Source organism: Eupeodes corollae, chromosome 3 (assembly GCF_945859685.1).
Source record: "Eupeodes corollae chromosome 3, idEupCoro1.1, whole genome shotgun sequence".
Taxonomy (NCBI): domain Eukaryota; kingdom Metazoa; phylum Arthropoda; class Insecta; order Diptera; family Syrphidae; genus Eupeodes; species Eupeodes corollae.
In genome coordinates, this window is record NC_079149.1 from 22,006,016 (window position 1) to 22,025,683 (window position 19,668).

At 32.6% G+C, this 19,668-nt stretch overlaps 1 protein-coding gene across 20 annotated transcripts in view; it reads left to right on the top strand.

Annotated features, from left to right (window-relative positions):
• LOC129952313 (potassium voltage-gated channel subfamily KQT member 5) overlaps window positions 1-19,668 on the top strand; it is a 498,379-nt gene that overhangs the window by 369,646 nt on the left and 109,065 nt on the right. For all 20 annotated transcript variants that reach the window (XM_056064831.1, XM_056064830.1, XM_056064829.1 and 17 more), the window contains one exon: window positions 17,930-18,064. In XM_056064831.1, the coding sequence (XP_055920806.1) occupies window positions 17,930-18,064 (135 nt within the window). The remainder of the gene's footprint in view (window positions 1-17,929; window positions 18,065-19,668) is intronic.

The window sequence follows — 19,668 nt, forward strand, 5'->3', positions numbered from 1 at the left end:
ATTGCCCAAAAAGTAGAAGGAAGTAATTTTCACAGGGTATTTGTCTCTTGTTTCAAACTGAAAATACATTCTCTTGTTTTTAATTTCAATTTTGTCCCAAGTTAAAAAAATTCCCTTTTAATAAAAAAAAACTTTTCACAAAGCCTTTACTGTGTTAACAATGAAATAAACCGTAGAGGGTATATTTAACCAAATTAAAAAAGTAATTCTATTGGAATATTTTTTCTTCTCTTAATTCCAAATTTTAGTCTAGTTAAATAAGAACACAAAAAATCCATGTCCCAATGTCTGGTTGAATGACAACTCAATAGGGTAACCTTACCTGAAACTAAAGAAAATAGTTTCCTCTTCAGATTTGTGTTCATGTTTTCATTCCAACGTTCACCTGGTTAAATAGAAACCCTTTTATCAAAACACATTTCATTTCAGGATCAATGTATGGAAAAACTTAAATTTAATAAGGGTACTTTACTGCAAATAAGATAAGGGTACTTTACTGCAAATAAGAACAACCTAAGAATGCAGTCCAACGACACTACCTTGACAATCAATCAAATCTCACAAGATTTTTAATACCCATAGAAAACGGAAAGGATTTTCACAGGGTATTTTTTGTTTTGTATGTAAATTTTTTTCTAGTTAAACGAAAACCCTTTTAACAGAAAAAATACCAGTATATCAATGTTTGGAAGAATGAAAATATAAAAGGAAAGTCTTGCAACGAATATGAATGATCCAAGAAAGCGATTACACCTTCTTGGCACTAAAATAATAATAAACCCCACAAGTTCTGTTACCCGCAATAAGTTTAAGTAATTTCCATGAGGTCTCTTAGCTCTGGTCTAAATTCCAATGGTGGATTTTATAAATATAAACTCTTTTAAAAGAAAAAAATCCTTCCACAAAATATTTATAACGTCTACAAAAACTACAATATTATAATGAGCTAACTTTATTACAAATCCGAACAATCTAAAAATCTAATTAATAATACTGTGTTGGCAGTTAAAAGAACCCATCAAGGGTATTTTACCCTAAATTCATTCATTATTCCAATGTATAGTCTAGTAAATTAAAAACCCTTTTAACAGAAAAACTACCAAGTAACAATTTCTGGTAGAAAAAAATATAATAGGTAAACCTTACTGCAAAGAGGAATGCCCAAGATGGCGATCCTCCTTTAGAGTGAAATGAATCCCCACAAGTTTAACTTTCGAAAATAAGAGGAAATTATTGCCGAGGGGTATTTAGGCTATTTTTTTAATTCCAATTTTCGTTTTTAGAAATTAATAGAAAAAATTGTTTTTGCAAATTTTTGTGTGTGGAAAAACTATAATCTATTGAGTGAGGAGGCGGTCCCAAGACACTGTGTTGATAATGAATTTAGCCCAACTGGGTTTATACCCTTTGTAAACGTAAAGTAGTCTTCTAAACTTTTTGTTTGGCCATGAAATCTATTGACGTGATTTTTGGAAATCACATTTCAAATTCGATTAACTGAGGATCTTAGTGCCAATTTAATTTTGTTTGGGCAAATAAAAACCCTTTTAACAGAAAAACTACTTTGACAACAGAATTTCCAAAATCTGAAAAAACTATAAATAATAGGGAGACGTTAATGGAAATGAGAAAACCTAATAGAGCAGTCGAAGGACAGTGTGACATCATGTTTTGTTTTGAGAATTTTTCCTCTATTTAAACAAAAACCCTTTTTCGCGGCAAATACCTTTTACATTATAGCTTAAAATTTCTGGCAGAACAATACTTTAAAGAGAAAACCTTACTGCAAATAGAAGTAACGTAGAAAAGCTATTCCCTGGTGATAGTAAAGTAAATACCAAAAATAGTAAATATTTCCCTCAAGGTATTTTTGTTCGTTTGATTACATTTTTTGTATCGTTTAAAATATCCCATCAGAAGCAATCTTTGATATATTAGGGACTAATTCCTTTGTACCCGCAAAGTGATATACCGAAGTTATATTTGACGATTAAATCTATTGACCTGATTTTTGTTTAATCAGCACATCTCTATTATATTGTGGATTTTTATGCGTATTCCAAAAAGCTATAATTTTTGCGGGGAAAAATGAATAAATTTTGGGTGATTTAACCTGTGCGGGTATGACCTCCAATCACAGTTACAGTTTAAGCTTTAGGTTCTCTCTGAAAAATTCAAATTCCAAAAACTGTCACAAGGTATCGATGAAACTTAAAATTATTGATTTGTTAAGTTCACACTTAACGTATGAGTATTAATTCAAATTTCAAAAAATAACCATGTGAATTGCGGGTGTGAAATACTATTTTATTATGCTCCTTCTACACATAAATACAAAATACCCTTACATTTTTAAAAATGAACCCCCTTTCAGGCAACTATGTTAGTGTCGTTTTCTGCATCAAAAGTAGGGTATCGGTAAATTTGTTGATTTTGAATTTACCCACAAAGTTATTGGTGTTACCTAAACCAATATTTATAGCCACATGCCTTTCAAATGAACTATCAACTTTTAAACGGGAAGTGGGTAAAAACAAAAGACGGGTGTTAATTCTGAAAAATTATAAAAACAATTGAATTCTTGTTTTTTTTTCAAACTCAATTAAATTTCAAATAATTATTTGTGGTTGTTATTTCCCACAAAGTTTTAACATAATGTGATTATTTAGAGTCATTCAAAAATTCTTAGAACTATTAAATACAATTTTGAATCTCAATTTATATAAATGCTAATTTTATTGACCAAGGCAGAATAATTTCCTGGGAAAATACGTTTTTTTTTATAATTTTGACGCCATTGTTATCATTTTACATGATTTCTCTCTGCTCAACTAGTTCACGTTATTCGGACTTTTGCCATCGATGAAATTCATGATAAATAGACCTGTGATTTGCATGTGTACCTTGAAAATTTGCATAAAGGATATTGGTTTATTCCATATCGTTCCTTAATAGTCCTGGCGGCTGTGTTAACTTTGACTTCCAAAGCTTGTAGAAAAAACTAAAATTTTGTATTACCTTTAGGACTTATTTCTTCTTTGTCAAAAGTTACGAAATATTCAACTCTTAGACATATCACACAAGGAAGTTATTTCCTTTGCATTCATTAGTTTTCTCAAGTTCAAGTATTTCCTATTATTTTTTTCAACACTCCCTGACCAAACTATATAATTTAGGTATTGGTCATAAATCTCTTAAGTGCTAACCAGCAATGTTCTCGATATTGTTGTCGGCATTGTTATGTCCAACAGGATCTCTAGAGTGCGCTTGTAAGTTGAGTTTATACAACAAGCTATGACAATGACAACAATAAACCAGGACACATTATAAGGACATCGATGATTACCATTCAAACAATAAACCGTGATGTTATGGGGCAAATTTATACACCGTACAGTCACACCACTACCTCTACGCCACGCCGTTCGTTGCGTCGACCATACCGTGCGTTTTCGTATCGCCACATGGAAGGAGAATAACGCTAGCTCAACAGAAAACAACGACGAGGAAATTAATTTCCAAAGCTTTTGAACATAAATCAATTTTAATTGGAAAACCATAGTCGAGACAGAAGAAAGACCGATAGCCTCTTTTTAGAGCCGGGTTGAGCCCCCAAATTCTCCCCCACACGAATATACTTTGTGGTAATAATTTGAACAAGCTTCTCTAGGTTACAACAAAAGGATGTTGTTTTTTTGTTTGTTTAGGTCCTTTTTAACAAAGGAAACACTTAAAATTAGCAGTCAATTGTTTTGAGACGTGAAATGACAAATAATGCGCCAAAGTTCACTCAAGGAGAACTAACGCCACATCCTCTGGAAATTAACCTCAGTTCGTTGTTGAGGTTCCAAGCGAACTTATCCGTTTCGACTTCCGTTAATCACATAAATAACCGTTTGCTTATGGCTTTTGATGGCACTCTGAGAAAGTATATCGTACTTTCTACTAGGAGATGCAGAAAGGATCAAGAATAAGGATAAAGTTGATCTAAAGAAAACTTTTTCTCTCTTTCTTATTCTTCTCTATTATTTGCCTAAGAATTTCATTTTTTTCTCTTTTCATTCTTTTGTATCCTGTGAGTTTTGGTTTTGTAAGTGGTTGCAAGTTTTTGGTTATTTCTAGGGATTTTTTTTTATTTTTTTAATATTCCCTCTTGTCGGTGTGTCTGAGTGTGGTTTGGTTCATTCAACCAAAAATACCACTAAATTGCTTAAAGGTCCTTCGTTGTTAGTTGAGAGAGGAGTTGGCTATTAAAAAGTTTTCAATTTACTTTATTCGGTCCTTAGACGAATGCAAAAGAACGACGAAGAAGAATCTGAACTTCTTATACAACTTCTCAACTTACAACTTGCCTTGCTTTGCTTTGCCAATATTTTTGGATGTTGATTCTGATGCTGATGCTAAGGCTGAGATGTTAAGGCTGATTCAAAGGCCAAAGAAGGACTCAAGGGATAATTATGTGTATAAGGAAATAAATGGGGTGCTTGAAAGTTGATTTACTTTGTATTTATTGGATAAATAATTTAATGAATCGTTGTGTAGCTCAGGTCTCTTGGAAAAGTTGTGTGTTTTGTGTTCGTTTATTTTTTACTTTTTTGTGTTTTATTTTCTTAAATGTGGTTTAACAGAAAATTGCTCAAGGCGCATATATCCAGGTATCTATCTGTCTTGGAAGTTTTGTTTGGCTTTGAATGTTTGAATAATAACAATAAATTTGTTTAGGGACATACCTTTAAATAATATAATTTCATCATAACTGTAGCATAGCCATATAAAGTTTATGGTCTTCCCTGAGGCTGAGGTATAGATATTCCTTATTACAGAAATACAAAAGTTATTTAGGACGTTTTTTAGACTAATTAAAGAAAGCTTTGGTTTTTATTATTTAACGGAGAAGATGAACAATTTATTTTACTTAGCTGATTAATAATTTTTGAACTTTGATATATGTATACGGAGAAAAAATGTTTCTAACGACAACTAATTTAAAAGATTGAAATTTTTGGAATTGAAAGAGCTCTATTTTAAGTTTTTGTAATCTTTCCTGTTTGTCGAATTTAAATCATTGAAGTTTATCGATATTTAAAAATGCATGGTTTTTAAAGAGATATCTGTTATGTGTCTTTTAATAATATATTTAAAATGTGACAAACTTGCTTGACACCAATTATTATAATGGGGTCGTTTTCAATTGAGTTTTATTTCTTCAAAAAACGCAGAAATATTTGTCAATTCAAATATTTTACGAACAAAATATTATTTACGTATAAAATACTTTTATACTACGAAAAATTACATTTTTAAAATATGTGAAAGTAGAATTTTAAGAAAAATCCAAATGATGGTAATGATTGACCGATAATGGTAAATTGCACTTCTTACGCTCTGAAGACTTGCAGATACACGGTTACAAGGTGCAATTGACTCTAGAACTAAAGCCTCTTGGCCATTTCAAGCATCGCACCATCAATGGTCAGAATGGTGGCAACAAATGACAACAGTTGATGATCAATTTTAGAAGAAAATCATCTCCAGTGATGTAGCGCATTTTTATCTCAGTGGATTCGTCAAAAAGCGGTGCAGTATATGTTTTGGTGGCATCATCTGGACGTATTTTTCTGAAATGAGGCTGCAAGGCAGCAACTTTTTATGGCCCGTCGAATCAAACTAAAGGATATGGATGTGGACAATATGTGGTTTCAACAGGAAAGTGCCACTTATTGATTTAATATATATTTGAAACTAGCGGACCCGACAAAGTGGCAGTTTTGTTCATAAGTATTTTAAAGTCGTGGCTTAACACTTTCCTGAACGATTCAAAAGTAAGTAATCGCTTTATTGTAAAACTAATGGTTTTCCAACACGGTAACAGGTAACATACAATTCACCATGTGAGAAACATGGGTTTTCTATGTTAATACCACAAGCACTTAATAATTGTCCCTGGGACTTGTTTATAGTCACTGGAAACTGTAGTCGTTTAAATTAAATGGCACATCACTCGGAATCATTGGAATGAGCGGTATAAGAACATCTTCTCCTTTATATTTTCCTTTGAGTATAGTTGCTTCTATCACGTTGTTTAGTAATATTTGTATCGTTTACCGTGTACCGTTGATTTATATATCCTCGGTTCGCCTGTAATTTGTTCTTGAATTTTTAAATTCAATTCATTTAGATCAATGTTTTTTGCAGCTAATATAGCCCGTTCGCTCAACCAATTATGGTTTCTGTACATTTGAGAAACATCTGGAAACACCTTCTGAATAATTTTATCTCTTGATTGTGTTAACTGACAAAAACATTTAGGAAAGTTAAGTTGCTTAAATGAAGCACTTTGACATGTTTTCACAAATTGAAGGACTTAAGACATGCATTGATTTCATTAGCTGGCGTTGATCGTGGAATCACCGGTAATGTTTGTCGAAAGTGTTCTACTAATAAATTATTGCATCACCAAATATGATATTATTGCTTCATAGATCTTTAAAGGTTCTGTCTAAAGCCTCCAAAGCTGTTTGAACACCATCAAGCAAAGTTGCCGACAAAGCCAGTGAAATTCAATTTTATTTTGTGGGCGAATTGCTGATAACATTATTGAAATCAAAAAAGTTTGAATTAATAGTTGGTTTGACATTATCCAGCACATGTCCTCAATTGAAATCAATGCTTTATTGTAAATTTCTTCACTGATTTGTATATTTGGATATCCCATTCTACTAAAAAAAAAATGTTTTTGTACCAAACACTATAAAATAAAATAAATACGCAATTGGGTGTAAATTTATGGATTGTGAGTGTTCAAACTTAAATAATATTTGATCTTAAAAATTATATACATTTTTTTCGCTAAAATAATTATGAATAACTGCTATAATACATACCTTGAAAGTTTGCCTGAAATTTTCCCGAACTACGTTTGTTGCCCCAAATGAAGTCATTTGAAAGCAATTGTAATAGTGTTTGATATGTGTCAAAAAGTATATGGAATCTGTTCCTATTCCGCAACACAATCCATTAGCTTAGTTTTTTTTTTATTTTAATGCCTTACAATGTTAGCAAACCGAGTTCATACAACCAATAACAACACATTGGTTATTATTGTAGTCAATTGACACATCGTAACTGAAAGCAGCTCGATTCAAACTTGAGCGACCATTAATTGAATATGGCACTCGCGCTTCACGTGTTTTTGTGATATCCTAATTCTTTCACGTTCAATTTGGTCTTCACGTTCTTGTACAGTACGATTAGATCGGTAATTAGGTTGTTTTGTAGCAGTTCGGGTTCTTCTACCTAAATTGCTCCGTCTTATAGGAGGCATATTAAATTTAAATTACTTTGTCACAAAACACTAACTAAACAAACACTAATACTAACACTCTGCACAAAACACGATATACGGATTTGTTTCAGCCGTTTCAGTTGACAAAAGCAAACTCAGTAGATAAGGTAACAGAAGATCCAAGAAAAACAAGAGCAAATCGACATCAAAACTTTTTTCTTTTTGTGTCTTCCTTTTTTTTAATTTGATATGACTTGAAGTCAGATTCTTTAAGCCGACTACGTTTTAGTTAGAAAACATTTGTATGAGAAAAAGAAAAAATCTGTTTTTATGATTTTCCGAAAATTATTGGAACTTAAAAACCATCCGTGAACTTCAACGAACATTGAAAAAAAAAAGAATTGGTTAAATTGGTCCAGGCGTTGTTGAGTTATGCGGTAACCAACACATTTTGCGATTCATTTTTATACATAAGATCTAAAAACTTCAACTAGACTGTTAAAAAGTATTAATTTGAAATTTATACTTCTTACATTATCATTTGGTGAATAAATAGAAGGGTGAAATGTATTATAGATTTAAATTAATTGATTTAAGGGGCTATGTACACCATAGTTTGATCTGCTAAAATTAGTATTCAATGGTTTTTGGATTCTTATACTTGAACGACTAAAACTAAAGTTAAAACTACCAAGAACTGATAATGATCAAATTTGTCCGTTTATTATTCCAACAATAAAACAAAACTGCAATTACATCCTATGATTTGTAAAAGCAGGAAGATTTATGAGAGAATGTCTTTGTGAATAAGGTGCTTATGCATGAATATCATGAAACCACGGAAGCGATCGTAGACAAAAACGCAAAAATCTTTTCTGAATGGCTTCGAGTCTTGTGAAGTGTACGGCGGCGCAGCGTAATAAGTTCACCATACTGTACAGGAATATTCCAGAACACAAATGAAACTAAAAGTAATTTTAAAACATATGGGCCACGGTAATCACGACTAAATCCCTTAATAAAACCCAAAACTCTATTGGATTTTTTAGCTATGAAATTAATGTGTTCATTAAAAATGTCAGTTTAGAATCTAAGACAACACCCAAGTCAGAAAATAGAATGAAACATGTACCCAAAAACGATTGTAACTTTTGTACGTTTAAAACTTATGGTTTAACATTTGTCAACATTTAAAACATGACATTTATTATTGCAACATTCCCTCAGACAGTCAGATGTAAGGTTAATGTTTAAAAAAAAAATGAATGCCATCAGCATAATATTAGAACAGACGAATTTTGTATGATCGAATACAAGTCCTTTATAAATTAAACAAATAGAATACCAGAGCTCTTCCAGATAAAAGAAAACAGCAAGATACTTAAAGACGTGTTGAAAAGAACACATAATGGGTGTGCTTAATACGCGGCACATTTCTTTAAAATAGATACTATTAAGGACAATATTTCGCTCATAACAAAATTGATAGAATTTAAGTGGGGGAAATTCGAAACAGTGGGAGATGTGTTAGGAAAATTAATAGTATTATAATTTACAAAAGCATCCTTGAAGTAGTTTGCAAACATGTTTGCAATTTTTCTCGGTTCATTACTTTTTAATGTCGAATCAGTCATTAAGTTAGGATACCCACATGTTTTCTTCTTACGATTAACGAATTTCTTCTTACGATTAACGAATTTCCAAAAACTATCAGGATTCATTTTAAGGTTTAATTCAATTTCCCAAATGTAGTCATTATAAAGGATGTTAGGGTAGTCAGTGAAAAGTTGTTTTATTATAATGAACGTCCTATAATCTTAATCAGTTAATGTTTGATTATACTTTATCCAAGCTTTGTTCCTTTTGTTTTTTTAAGTTTTTAACGTGAGATTCAAACCATGTTGGAAGACGATATTCGTCCACAATTTTGAAAGCAGAAGAAATCACAGCTGCTTCAGAGCATATGGTTTCGGAAAAATACCAGATCAAATGTTTTTTTCAAAACGGTTCTTCACACCGTTTAGTTGACTTAAGCCACATGAAGACATCTGTTTATAAAAGCTCTTTTGAAGATGCCGCGTTTATTGGAAAATAGAAGTTATCGTCGTCAATTTGAATCCAATTGAGATTGGGTAAATTAAGATCACCAACAACCAGTACTTCTTCTTCAGGTTCCAAAAATATAGAAATACTTTCTATACAGTTGTTTAGTTTTTCATAAATTTCGTTCTTGGAGCTTGGAGGTATATATGCTGATACAATAAATATATGTCCTGTTGCCATTTTAATTTTCAAGCATTGTATTTCGATATCTGTTGATCACTGGTTATCGTCGATCGGATAACCAGTGAAAATATTGTTGATAGCAACAAGAATTCCACCAACAACTGCGCTTTTATCGTAGGAGTTATTACGATCACGTCTAAAGACTTGATAAGAGGAGTCAAAAAGCTCCGAGTCTGAGATAGCGTTGTAGAGCCATGTTCCCATCAATATTATGATATCGTGAGGAAGATTGTTAATATTTTTGTAAACCATGTTGGTCTTTTTCCGATGTCAATCAGCTGCCAAAATCATGTGAATTGAAACCGATGCACTTGTTTCTTAGGATTAATTTGATAGAAACGATGTACGTTGATAAGCTGAAAACAATTCATAAGCTAAAAGATGAGATTATTCGGGACATTAGCAGCAAAGAACTTCAATGACGCCTCAACGTCATCCAAAAATTTTGATCATCTAACGGAGGAATGCTGCCGTGGCCATTTGGACCGATATTTTTTGCATGCATAATTAAATCAAGACAATATTATCATAATTTCAAGAAGTGACAGGGATTTATTAAATAGTTTGTATTTTAATCAAAATCAATATTTTTATTATCTTTAACATTTATGTTCGTTTGAAAATCTTGGCAAAATGTAAAACGAATTGAAACAAATTTATTTTTATATTTTTTTCAATTTTTGTATACAATTCAATTGACGGTAATTTAATTCCACATTAATTAATGTCCTATCCTTAGGTATTGTAATCCTTTTCACACCAAACCCAAAACCGAGTTTTCGGCAAAAACTTTTCGAAAACCCGAAGATCGATCTAACCTATTCAAATTGAACCACAGTACTTTCGATATACTCTGCAATCAACTAAAGGAGTTGGAAATGCAAGGTACAAACTAAAGCTTTATGTAGGTACTTATTAAGTTGATTTTCAGGAAGACAAAGATCTATACGAGCTCCAAAATAACGAATGGGATCCTGTCATTGAGTGGTTTAAAAAATGTTTCGATACGAAAATACAAAAAACTCCCAGTATACCACCACCCACTGTCTCGGATGCAGATAAAATGAAAATATCCATTACATTCTCTCAAGATTCAATTTTTTGAAAATTCTTGAAGTGTAAACATTTTCCTAAGGGTTTGTCGATAATCCTTCTCTGTACTGTGATAGACCAGCATGTCAGCGCAGACAAGGCCGGAGTTTCAACTGAAGTTCTGGCTCTAAGAACGGGTGGAATGGGCTCACGACATGAACCAACAAGAACTACGAGCTCGCTTGGCTGCAGCAATCCTCAAAATTCACTTACCTTATTTTCTAGAAAAATATTATAGAATCAACGACAAACAAAACTGTTACAATAAAAATTCATAATATTTAAAACATTTTCTTCGTCTTTCACAACAAATTCAATCCAAAATACTGAGCTTATGACTATTGCTTCTGTTGGCCAATTGTGGCTTCAGAATCACCAATATTGTGGCTGTCTGAGCAACTTGTAGGCGGGGTTGAAAATATTTTGAACGATTTCGTGTAGGTCCTTGTGGCCGGAGCAGAAAACATCAATTCCTAGTTCCAGACTCGTACCAAAATCACACTCATCCAAAGCAATCATTGAAGTTTTTTTGATGGGCTGCAATTTCTCCATGACTATCTCTTTGGCTTCTTTCTTTGAGGACTCCCCCGTCTTGCCCAAAGCACTGAAGATCTTTTTGACGTTGCCATCACTTTCCATCTTTTCTTTCATACTTATTCTCCTCCACAAATGAACTTATCGCCTTTCTCGTATCTCCCAAACCCTTGTTTCGTTCTTCAGCTAGTAAGCGAAAGCGTCGAACATATTTGTGGTTACGAGTTTGAAGACGCATCCCTTGGAAACGTCATTACGAACTATAAGCAAGTCTTCCTCGTCCTTGAGGTCTTAACGCCAGTGCCGCAAATAGTCACTTAAGCTTTTATTCTATACGTTGGAAAATTTTACCGCAATTTTTCCTGCTGCCACGCAGCTTCCCCAAAGTTTCCTGTTTTTTCTCTTCCATATTCTGTAAATAAAAAACAAAAGCAACAATTCTCATTTTGTAAGGAATTTGTATAAATAAATAATTTATTTCAAAATGAAATACTTGTTTTGACAGCAGCCATCAGCTGTTTTTTTTACATTAATTTGAGCACTGAATACTTCGAAAGGTTTATTTGTTTAGTTCAACTTTAAGTTTCTACTAGTTTTTGAGAGGTGTTATATAAAACTTGGGGCTTACAAAAGCGTGTGGTTTGTATGTTGTAAATTGAGCTTTCGATGTAGGTCTTTGACGAAAACCGATATTTTCATGAAATTCAGGTTTTTGACTAGGTGTGGAAAACAGTAAAATCTCAAATACCTGGACTAAAATCAGCTTAGACTTAATTTTTGGATGATTTACTTTTTCAAGTTTTTTAAATGACAATTCTTCTCACTGAACATATAATTTAAAAGTTTTAAAGAAAATCCAGGCTTTTTTGTAAAAAAAAATAAATAAAGGTTTAGTTTAGATGTAAAGCTTGAAATACGAACAAATCAATGCTTACACCAATTGAATATTTTATTTTAAACATCTATCAGAAAATAAGAAGACCACTTAATTATTAATTTTTGTTCGTACTTAGTAATAGACTTAATATATCACCTAAATTAAATTAAAAAAATAAACTGCCTTATAATTTAATAATTAATCAATTAATTCTACTATCCAAAAAAAATACGCCATTGTTTCCAAATCACTAAATCATCGAGTTAACTATTCGATAAATTTGAAACTGATTCAAAGCAAAGAGTCAATAGAAAATCAATTTAATATTCTATTTGTTACATGTCCTTTTGCATACTCGTATAAAGGCATGCTGATGAAATTTTAGATTTATCCTTTGAATATATTAATTTACTTTCAAACACACAAAAATTCCTTTGTTAATATTTTACAAAATAATCCATTTTAATTATGTAGATATAACCATAATCAAACTAAATCAATAGAATTCTCTTCTGTTAATACCTTTCCATCATCGTGATCATCGTTATCATCATCATCCCCATTTGATGACATATTTGTTGTATTTTTATAACAAGTAAATTGAATTTTTTATTCAACAAAATTTTTAGCACCATTCAAAAGATACAAAGGATATTTTTATTCTATTTAATAATGAATGGAAATCATATTTTTTTCTACCCTACCGTATGCAAAAAAAACGATATAGTAACTTTATTGGATGTAATTTTTATTCAATTGATTTTTGTATTGCATTGTCCTTGTAGATAGTCGTATCTAACCTACAGTTAGCGGTTCCGGTTACAGTAAATTATGATTAAATTTCATTGAATGTGGCAATCAAAATCAGTCAACGAGTTCGATGCAAATCCGAATGAATGTATGGAAAGTACACGCTTCATTGGTGAAATTGATTTTTCCCTGCAATGTTATTTGTGTTCTTGTTTTCAATACTAAAGGCACACTATTGGTTTTGTGACAACTACAATTTGAATTTTTGTTATTTTTCCTAGATGTTATTTTAAAATAATAATGAATTTTATTTCATATTTCATTTCATTTTTCATACAAACAAAAGAATAAAAATAAATTTTAACCAAAAAAGTGGGTATACGTCATAGTGCACTTTATTAAATTTCCGACAAATATACGCATATAACAAAAGTGTTATTATTTTATTACTTTTATTCTTTTGGTCCTTAACCAATTCTATTTGATTATGTATTATTTAAATGTGTTTAATTTTATATTTAAAAAAAACAATAATCACAAAAAAGTACGTATACGCCGCAATGCACCTTTAAATTTATTACTCGATTCACCTTCTAACTATTATTTTGAGTTTTATTTATTAAAATGTATTTCATTTTTTATTGCTTACGTTTTGCATTAAAATACAAGAATATTCAAAAATAATTAATAAAAAAGTAAGTATACGCCACAGTATACTTCAAATCACTAAATAGGATCCTTTGGGTAAATTTTTACAAAATGATGAAAAATCTTAACTCTATTTTCACTTAACATTAATTTGAAAACATTTAACCAGAGTTTTATTGAAAACTTTAACTATATATAAATTTTAAGATCAAATTGGTGCGACTTAGTTGAGGGAATTGCATTTTTTCAGTTCGTACTTATTTTCAATATTATTTTTTTTTTGAAAAATAAAAGCTTTGTGTCGTCCTCCATTTCTATCTGCAGTTCATTTAACTCACTTGAAATATTTTGAATATTTTACCCACAAACAAAACAAGAAATAAAAAGGGAAAAAAATGTTAAAAATCAGGATGAGAACATTTTTCATTGTTAGGAATTTTGATTGATTGCACATTGAATGGGTAAAGAGAATATAGGACTCCACCAATGAAATCAGAAGCAAAAAAAAAATATAAACCTTTATACCAATTTATATTGAAACTATCTGAATAAGCTTACTCGTATATACTGGAACATATTTTATGGTTAATGACGTCTATAGACATTTTTGCACAGTGTGTTGTCGTGTTTGAGTACTTTATCATTTTTCATTATTTTTAGTAAATTTTTTGTTCTTGTTGTTGTATCTGTCAGATATATATATTCAAACCAACGTTTATACATTCATTGTATAAAACTAATGATTTGGAGTGGATAGAATCTGTTAGTTTTTGTTATGAGTATGATGAATGAACTGAAAAGCTTATTAGTTTTTCGTATTTATTTTAAAGTTCTAATTAAGCACTATGCATATAGATTTTTAAAATATGCATAAAAAACGTACGTTAATTTAATGAAAATAAAAAAAATAGAATATTTTAAACAATTTATTAATTGTATGTCAAAGATTTGATTTATGCTTTCATTAAAAAAATATAAATAATCATGGGCTATTAGATACGAGAACTAATGACTTCAAAAAATAAGACACAATTAATTCAAGGATCGGACGCAGACTGTAAATTTTACATTTAATAATATAAACACATGCTGAAAGCACTTGACAGTAAGTTAGTTAAAATTAATTTGAGTTGAAAAAAACTTGAGCATTTATTTTGGATCTCACCAAATTTAGACACAAATTTCATGAATCATTGTTTTTTATTCTTTTATCAAAATCAAATCGAAATTAATTTAACTGGCTTTCAAAAATTTTAGGTATATGCAACAACATTTTTAAAATTGGTTGAATAACCAAAGTTCAATCATACGTTTACAAAAAAAAAACTAAAAATAGTGCGAACTAAAAATAGTGAAACAAAAACTATTAGCCAATTCTTTTATTGGAATTCCATAAAAACTTAAAGTCGACGCTTAAACAGAAAGGACTTCGAACTTTCTCGAAATCGTATTCAAAACATAATGGCAAACTCTTATCTTTAAAATAAAGCTGAGTTTCTTCTTACTTAGGTCCTCAAACCTGTTAAGTCCGTTGGGAACCTCTTAAGAGGCATAGGATCTTTACTACTATTACGCGGCGTCCTGTGCGGTTTCTGGAGATATGTTTTAGCTCCCTCTAACTTTTTCCTAGTGACGATGATTGCGCCTCGACTATCCTGCACCATGTGCTTCTCGGTCGTCCAACTCTTCTTCCTTGTTGTGTGAGCGGATTCCACTGCATTGCTTAGCCTTTAATGGAGTTGTTACCTTTTCAAAGCGTATTTCCAATCCATTGCCACTTGCGGCTTTGTATTATAGAGCCTTTAGGTTCCTAGCCTGTCCTTTTATGAAGGACCTCATTTGATATACGGCTTAACCAGAAAATCCTTAGGATGTAACGAAGACATCTATTCACGAAAGTTTGCTTTCTTGTAATGGCTGAAGTAACCTTCCAAGTGCTGCACCCATAAAGAAGCACAGATTCGACATTTGTGCGAAACAGTTGTAGCCTTGATAGAAGTCCTCCAAATTTTTGACAACATATCGCACCGCTTTTGCTTTACCGATGACGTCTCGTTTGGTTCCGCCTTCGATAGAGACGATACTTCCAGGGTATTGCAAGCTCTCCTCCTTTTCCACCGGTTAAGAGGAACTGAACCGAAGATGGTCGGTTTTTGAGGCTGATCATTTTTGTTTTGCCGGAATTAAATGTCAGCCCCACAACTTCTTCTTCTCGATCCACACTTGTTGTAATTTAATGGAGATCCATGATCCTATGAGAGAATAGTTAAACATCGGCGGCGTAATCCAAATGCTTTAAATAGGATGTCAAAGTCCATTGGATCCCTTCGCTACTTAAGAAAGCTCCGAGCAGTTCATCGCTTATCAATAACAAAACAAATATTGGCGACAGAATACAGCCCTGTCTGACTCCACTGCGGTTTTCAAAATCCTCTGACAACCTACCATCGTGCAGAACGTGAAACTTGGATCCACCATATTTTGCTTTAATAAAAGCAAGTAGTTTTTCCGGGATGCCTCTCCTTCGCAAAGCTAACAAGATATACTCCCTGTTAACGCTATCAAAGGCCTTCTCTAAGTCGAAGAAAAGCAGGTTTTGTGGTGAAAGATATTCAACTCACGGTGCAATAATGATCCTCTGGGTGTTGATATGATCAATACAGGAGGATCAAGTGCGGAGTCGTGCTTGTTCGGCATCGAGTGTGGACTCAAGGTATTCTCTGATGCGTTCCAATATGACTTTTGCTACTATTTTGCTAACGGCAGGTACAACGCACATTCCTCTCCAGTTTTCGAACTTTGTTATATCTTTTTTTAGGAGCTTGACGATAATTCCCTTTTTCCACTCATCGGTGGTCCAGGCTTCTTTGATGAGCGGATGAAGCAGTTCGCTTGATGACGTTGGGGCTGCTTGTAAAAGCTCTTCCGGAATTCCATCAAGTCCTACCGCTTTGTTGTTCTTAAGTGCTTTAATTGCGGCAACGATCTCATCTTTACTGGTAGTTGCGGTGCGGATTCGGAGATTAGTTTGTTCAGGCGCTACAAAAGGCATCGGCCGCACGTTGTTTGCAAACACTAGGTTTAAAAACGAGGAAAAGTGTTCTTTCCACCTTCTGACTTGGTCATCCACCGAACTTATCACAGTACCGTTTTTTTCTTTCACCAGTTGTTGATTTGAGCTGTGTGCACCAGTCAGCTCTTTAGTTATTCTGTAAACGGTCCTGCTGTCACACCTTTTTGCAGCATCTTCTGCTTCTTCTGCTAATACCTTAATGTAGTTACGTTTGTCATGGCGCACACTGCGATGAATCTCCCTCTTTTTCATGTGGACTCCAGCTCATTTCTTTCTTCCCCTTGTGCAGCAGTTATTCGAGCCTTTGACTGATTGCGTTCTTTGATCCTTGTCTAAGATTCTTCTGAAAGCCAAGTGTTGTTAGTTCCTTCTTTAGGACCGACTATTCTGTCAGCACCTGAAATGAAAACATATTTCACAGCATTCCAATGGTGTTCGATGTCGTTATGTACTGTGCTGCAGATTGTTCTCATATCGTGAGACAGGTGGTTCCTAAATTGTTGACGGGTCGTGTGATCCTTTAGTCTGGCGATGTTGAATGAATGACCCATTAAGGCTCGTGTTATTCCGTTGGATCTTCGAACTGTATCTGTACGAAATATTAGGGTAGGTATCATTAAGTGGTGATCACTGGCAAGTCCCATGTCGTCGGCTCTTCTGTTTCCGACATCCTAAAGACTGCTTCTAAACTAATCGTTGACTAATCGTGAAGTAGTCAAATTGGATGGAAGACGCTTGCCTTTTATTCAACATTCAACTTATTTTATGACACAGGTTGTGTTCAAACATAGTGCAACCAATCACAACACCCTTGGCGTTGCAGAAGTTAATGAACCTCTCACCATTATCATTGCAATTGCCGACACCGTAAGCACCCATCACATGCCTTAGCCCGTTGTTGTTACTGCCAACCTTAGCATTGAGGTCTCCCATAACCAAAATAATATCTCCATGGGGAGTGTTGGTATAGACGGATCCTAGTTGACTGTAAAAGCATTCTTTCTCTTCATCAGATGCGAGTTCCGTGCGGCATAACACTGTATGATAGTGACGGGTCGTACTCTAACTCTACTCTGAATGCTAGCTTTGATAAGCCTTTCCCCAAAGGGAAACAAATTACTTGGAATTGATATTTCCGGTGGTTCTTTTTAAATGGCCACCAAAAATATATACCCTTAACTTATGGATGACAAACGCGGAAACAAACATTCAAACTATGACATTAGATTCTAGGAAGTTTGAAAATGTCAAAATTTTCTTTTTTAAAAATGGTTAAAAACATATATTTTTATTTATATTTATATTAATTTAAATTTAATTTTAAAACATTCTCAAAATTTTACAAATCAATTTTTTTTTTAAATGTAATCATTTTTTCTTTCAGTTTTTTAATGGTGTTCACGTGCCTAGCCTTAAGCGTGTTTTCCACAATCGAAGAATACGAAAAGGAAGCATTATACATACTATTTAGGATGGAGATATTAGTCGTAATTTGGTTTACAGTGGAATTCTTTTTCCGGTGAGTAATTTATTAGTCCTTTCCTATTTTTAACTCTGTTTCTTTATTTTGATTTTAAATCCGATTTCTTTTAATTGTTTGCTTTTATGTTTGTGTTGAAAAACGTCTCTTTTAGAAAATTCTGCTTCTTTGTAGTATAATTTTGTTTGCATACAAATTTTCAGAAATTAAAGTACAAAAATACAAAACACTTATTCTCACTCTAAATCCATTCTGATTTCATTTGTAAACTCACGCACCTCTATAAACACGTTTATGTTAATAAATCCTGTAAACAGGAAATGTACCATTTTGCATATTTTTCATTTTTGTACTCCCTTCAAAAAAGGAACAAAATGAATTCAATCATCGAAGAACAAGAAAAACAACAACAGAACAATAATCCTTATATGTCAGGATTTTTTATTCTTTTCACGGTCGGATTGTTAAGAAAGGATAAAACTATTTTTCACTTTCTTTTCAACCTTATGCACTTCCTTACTCTAAGGAAAACCTAAACATAGGTACACTCGAACATATAGTTTTGATGAAAATGGTCCTTTTAGTCCTTTTTATTATAGTTTGCGTGACCGGAAGTAAAATCGAACAAAAAAATTGAATTAAAAGAAGAAAAAGAAAAAAGTAATTATTATTGAATGTGATGTCACGCGATAGAAAGTTTGACTTTATAATTGCCGGTGAAGCGGCCACATAATGACTTCCTTATGGCTTTGGTGGTGGTGGGAATAAGCTCAGCATGCAGTGATTTTGGGACCAACAAAAAACTGCAACACTTTCTTAAGGAAAATTAAGCTATTGCATGTGTGAGGATGTATAGAGAGTTGTTTCGAAATTTAAAAAAAAAGAGTATGTAGGAGCTAAAGGAGGTTCCCAAGGAATGGTTTCATTAAAGTGTATACCTACGTTGTCGATGTTGGGCTACTGAACTTTAAGTGTTGAAATTTTTGCTAGATTAAGGGTGGGAAAGATTTCAGTTAAGGATAAGGTTTTTGCAATTATGCGGCAGAAAATGCAGATGGTTGAGTTTTTAGTGTCAAAATTGTGCACACGACACATGAAGCTATATATTACAGCAACTTTTAGTTTACATAACTTGCGTACATTTAAGTTTTACTTTTTGATTAAATTTAAACTGCTCGTTATGTAACTAAAGAATGAATTTTATTATTGAACCATTTAAATTTGTTTGCATAACTTTGAAGATAGGATACTTCTATAAGGGTTTTCAATAAGAAGAAGTATAAAACGATATCTGCCAAATGTTGTAACCACTATTACTATTACTACCCCATACCCTTTTTTACAAAATACTTCATAACCAATACTCATATTTGGGGCTGTATTTCTTCGATAATGAATTCGGTCTTCAAGGGTCAAAAAAGTCTCAAGGTGTTGAATCAAAAGCTATTGGTGGCCAATCGTGATAACCTCTTAGAAAACATTTCTTCCAAACTGCGAACCGGTACTTCAAAATAGTCACCATATCTGAAGCGAAACTTAATATGTTAGAGTCAAAAGTTATAGTGGTCTAATCTCCTATTTGGTTAAACATTATACTTACTTACTTACTTAACGTGGCGCTAGTGTCTTGCGAGAAATAGGGC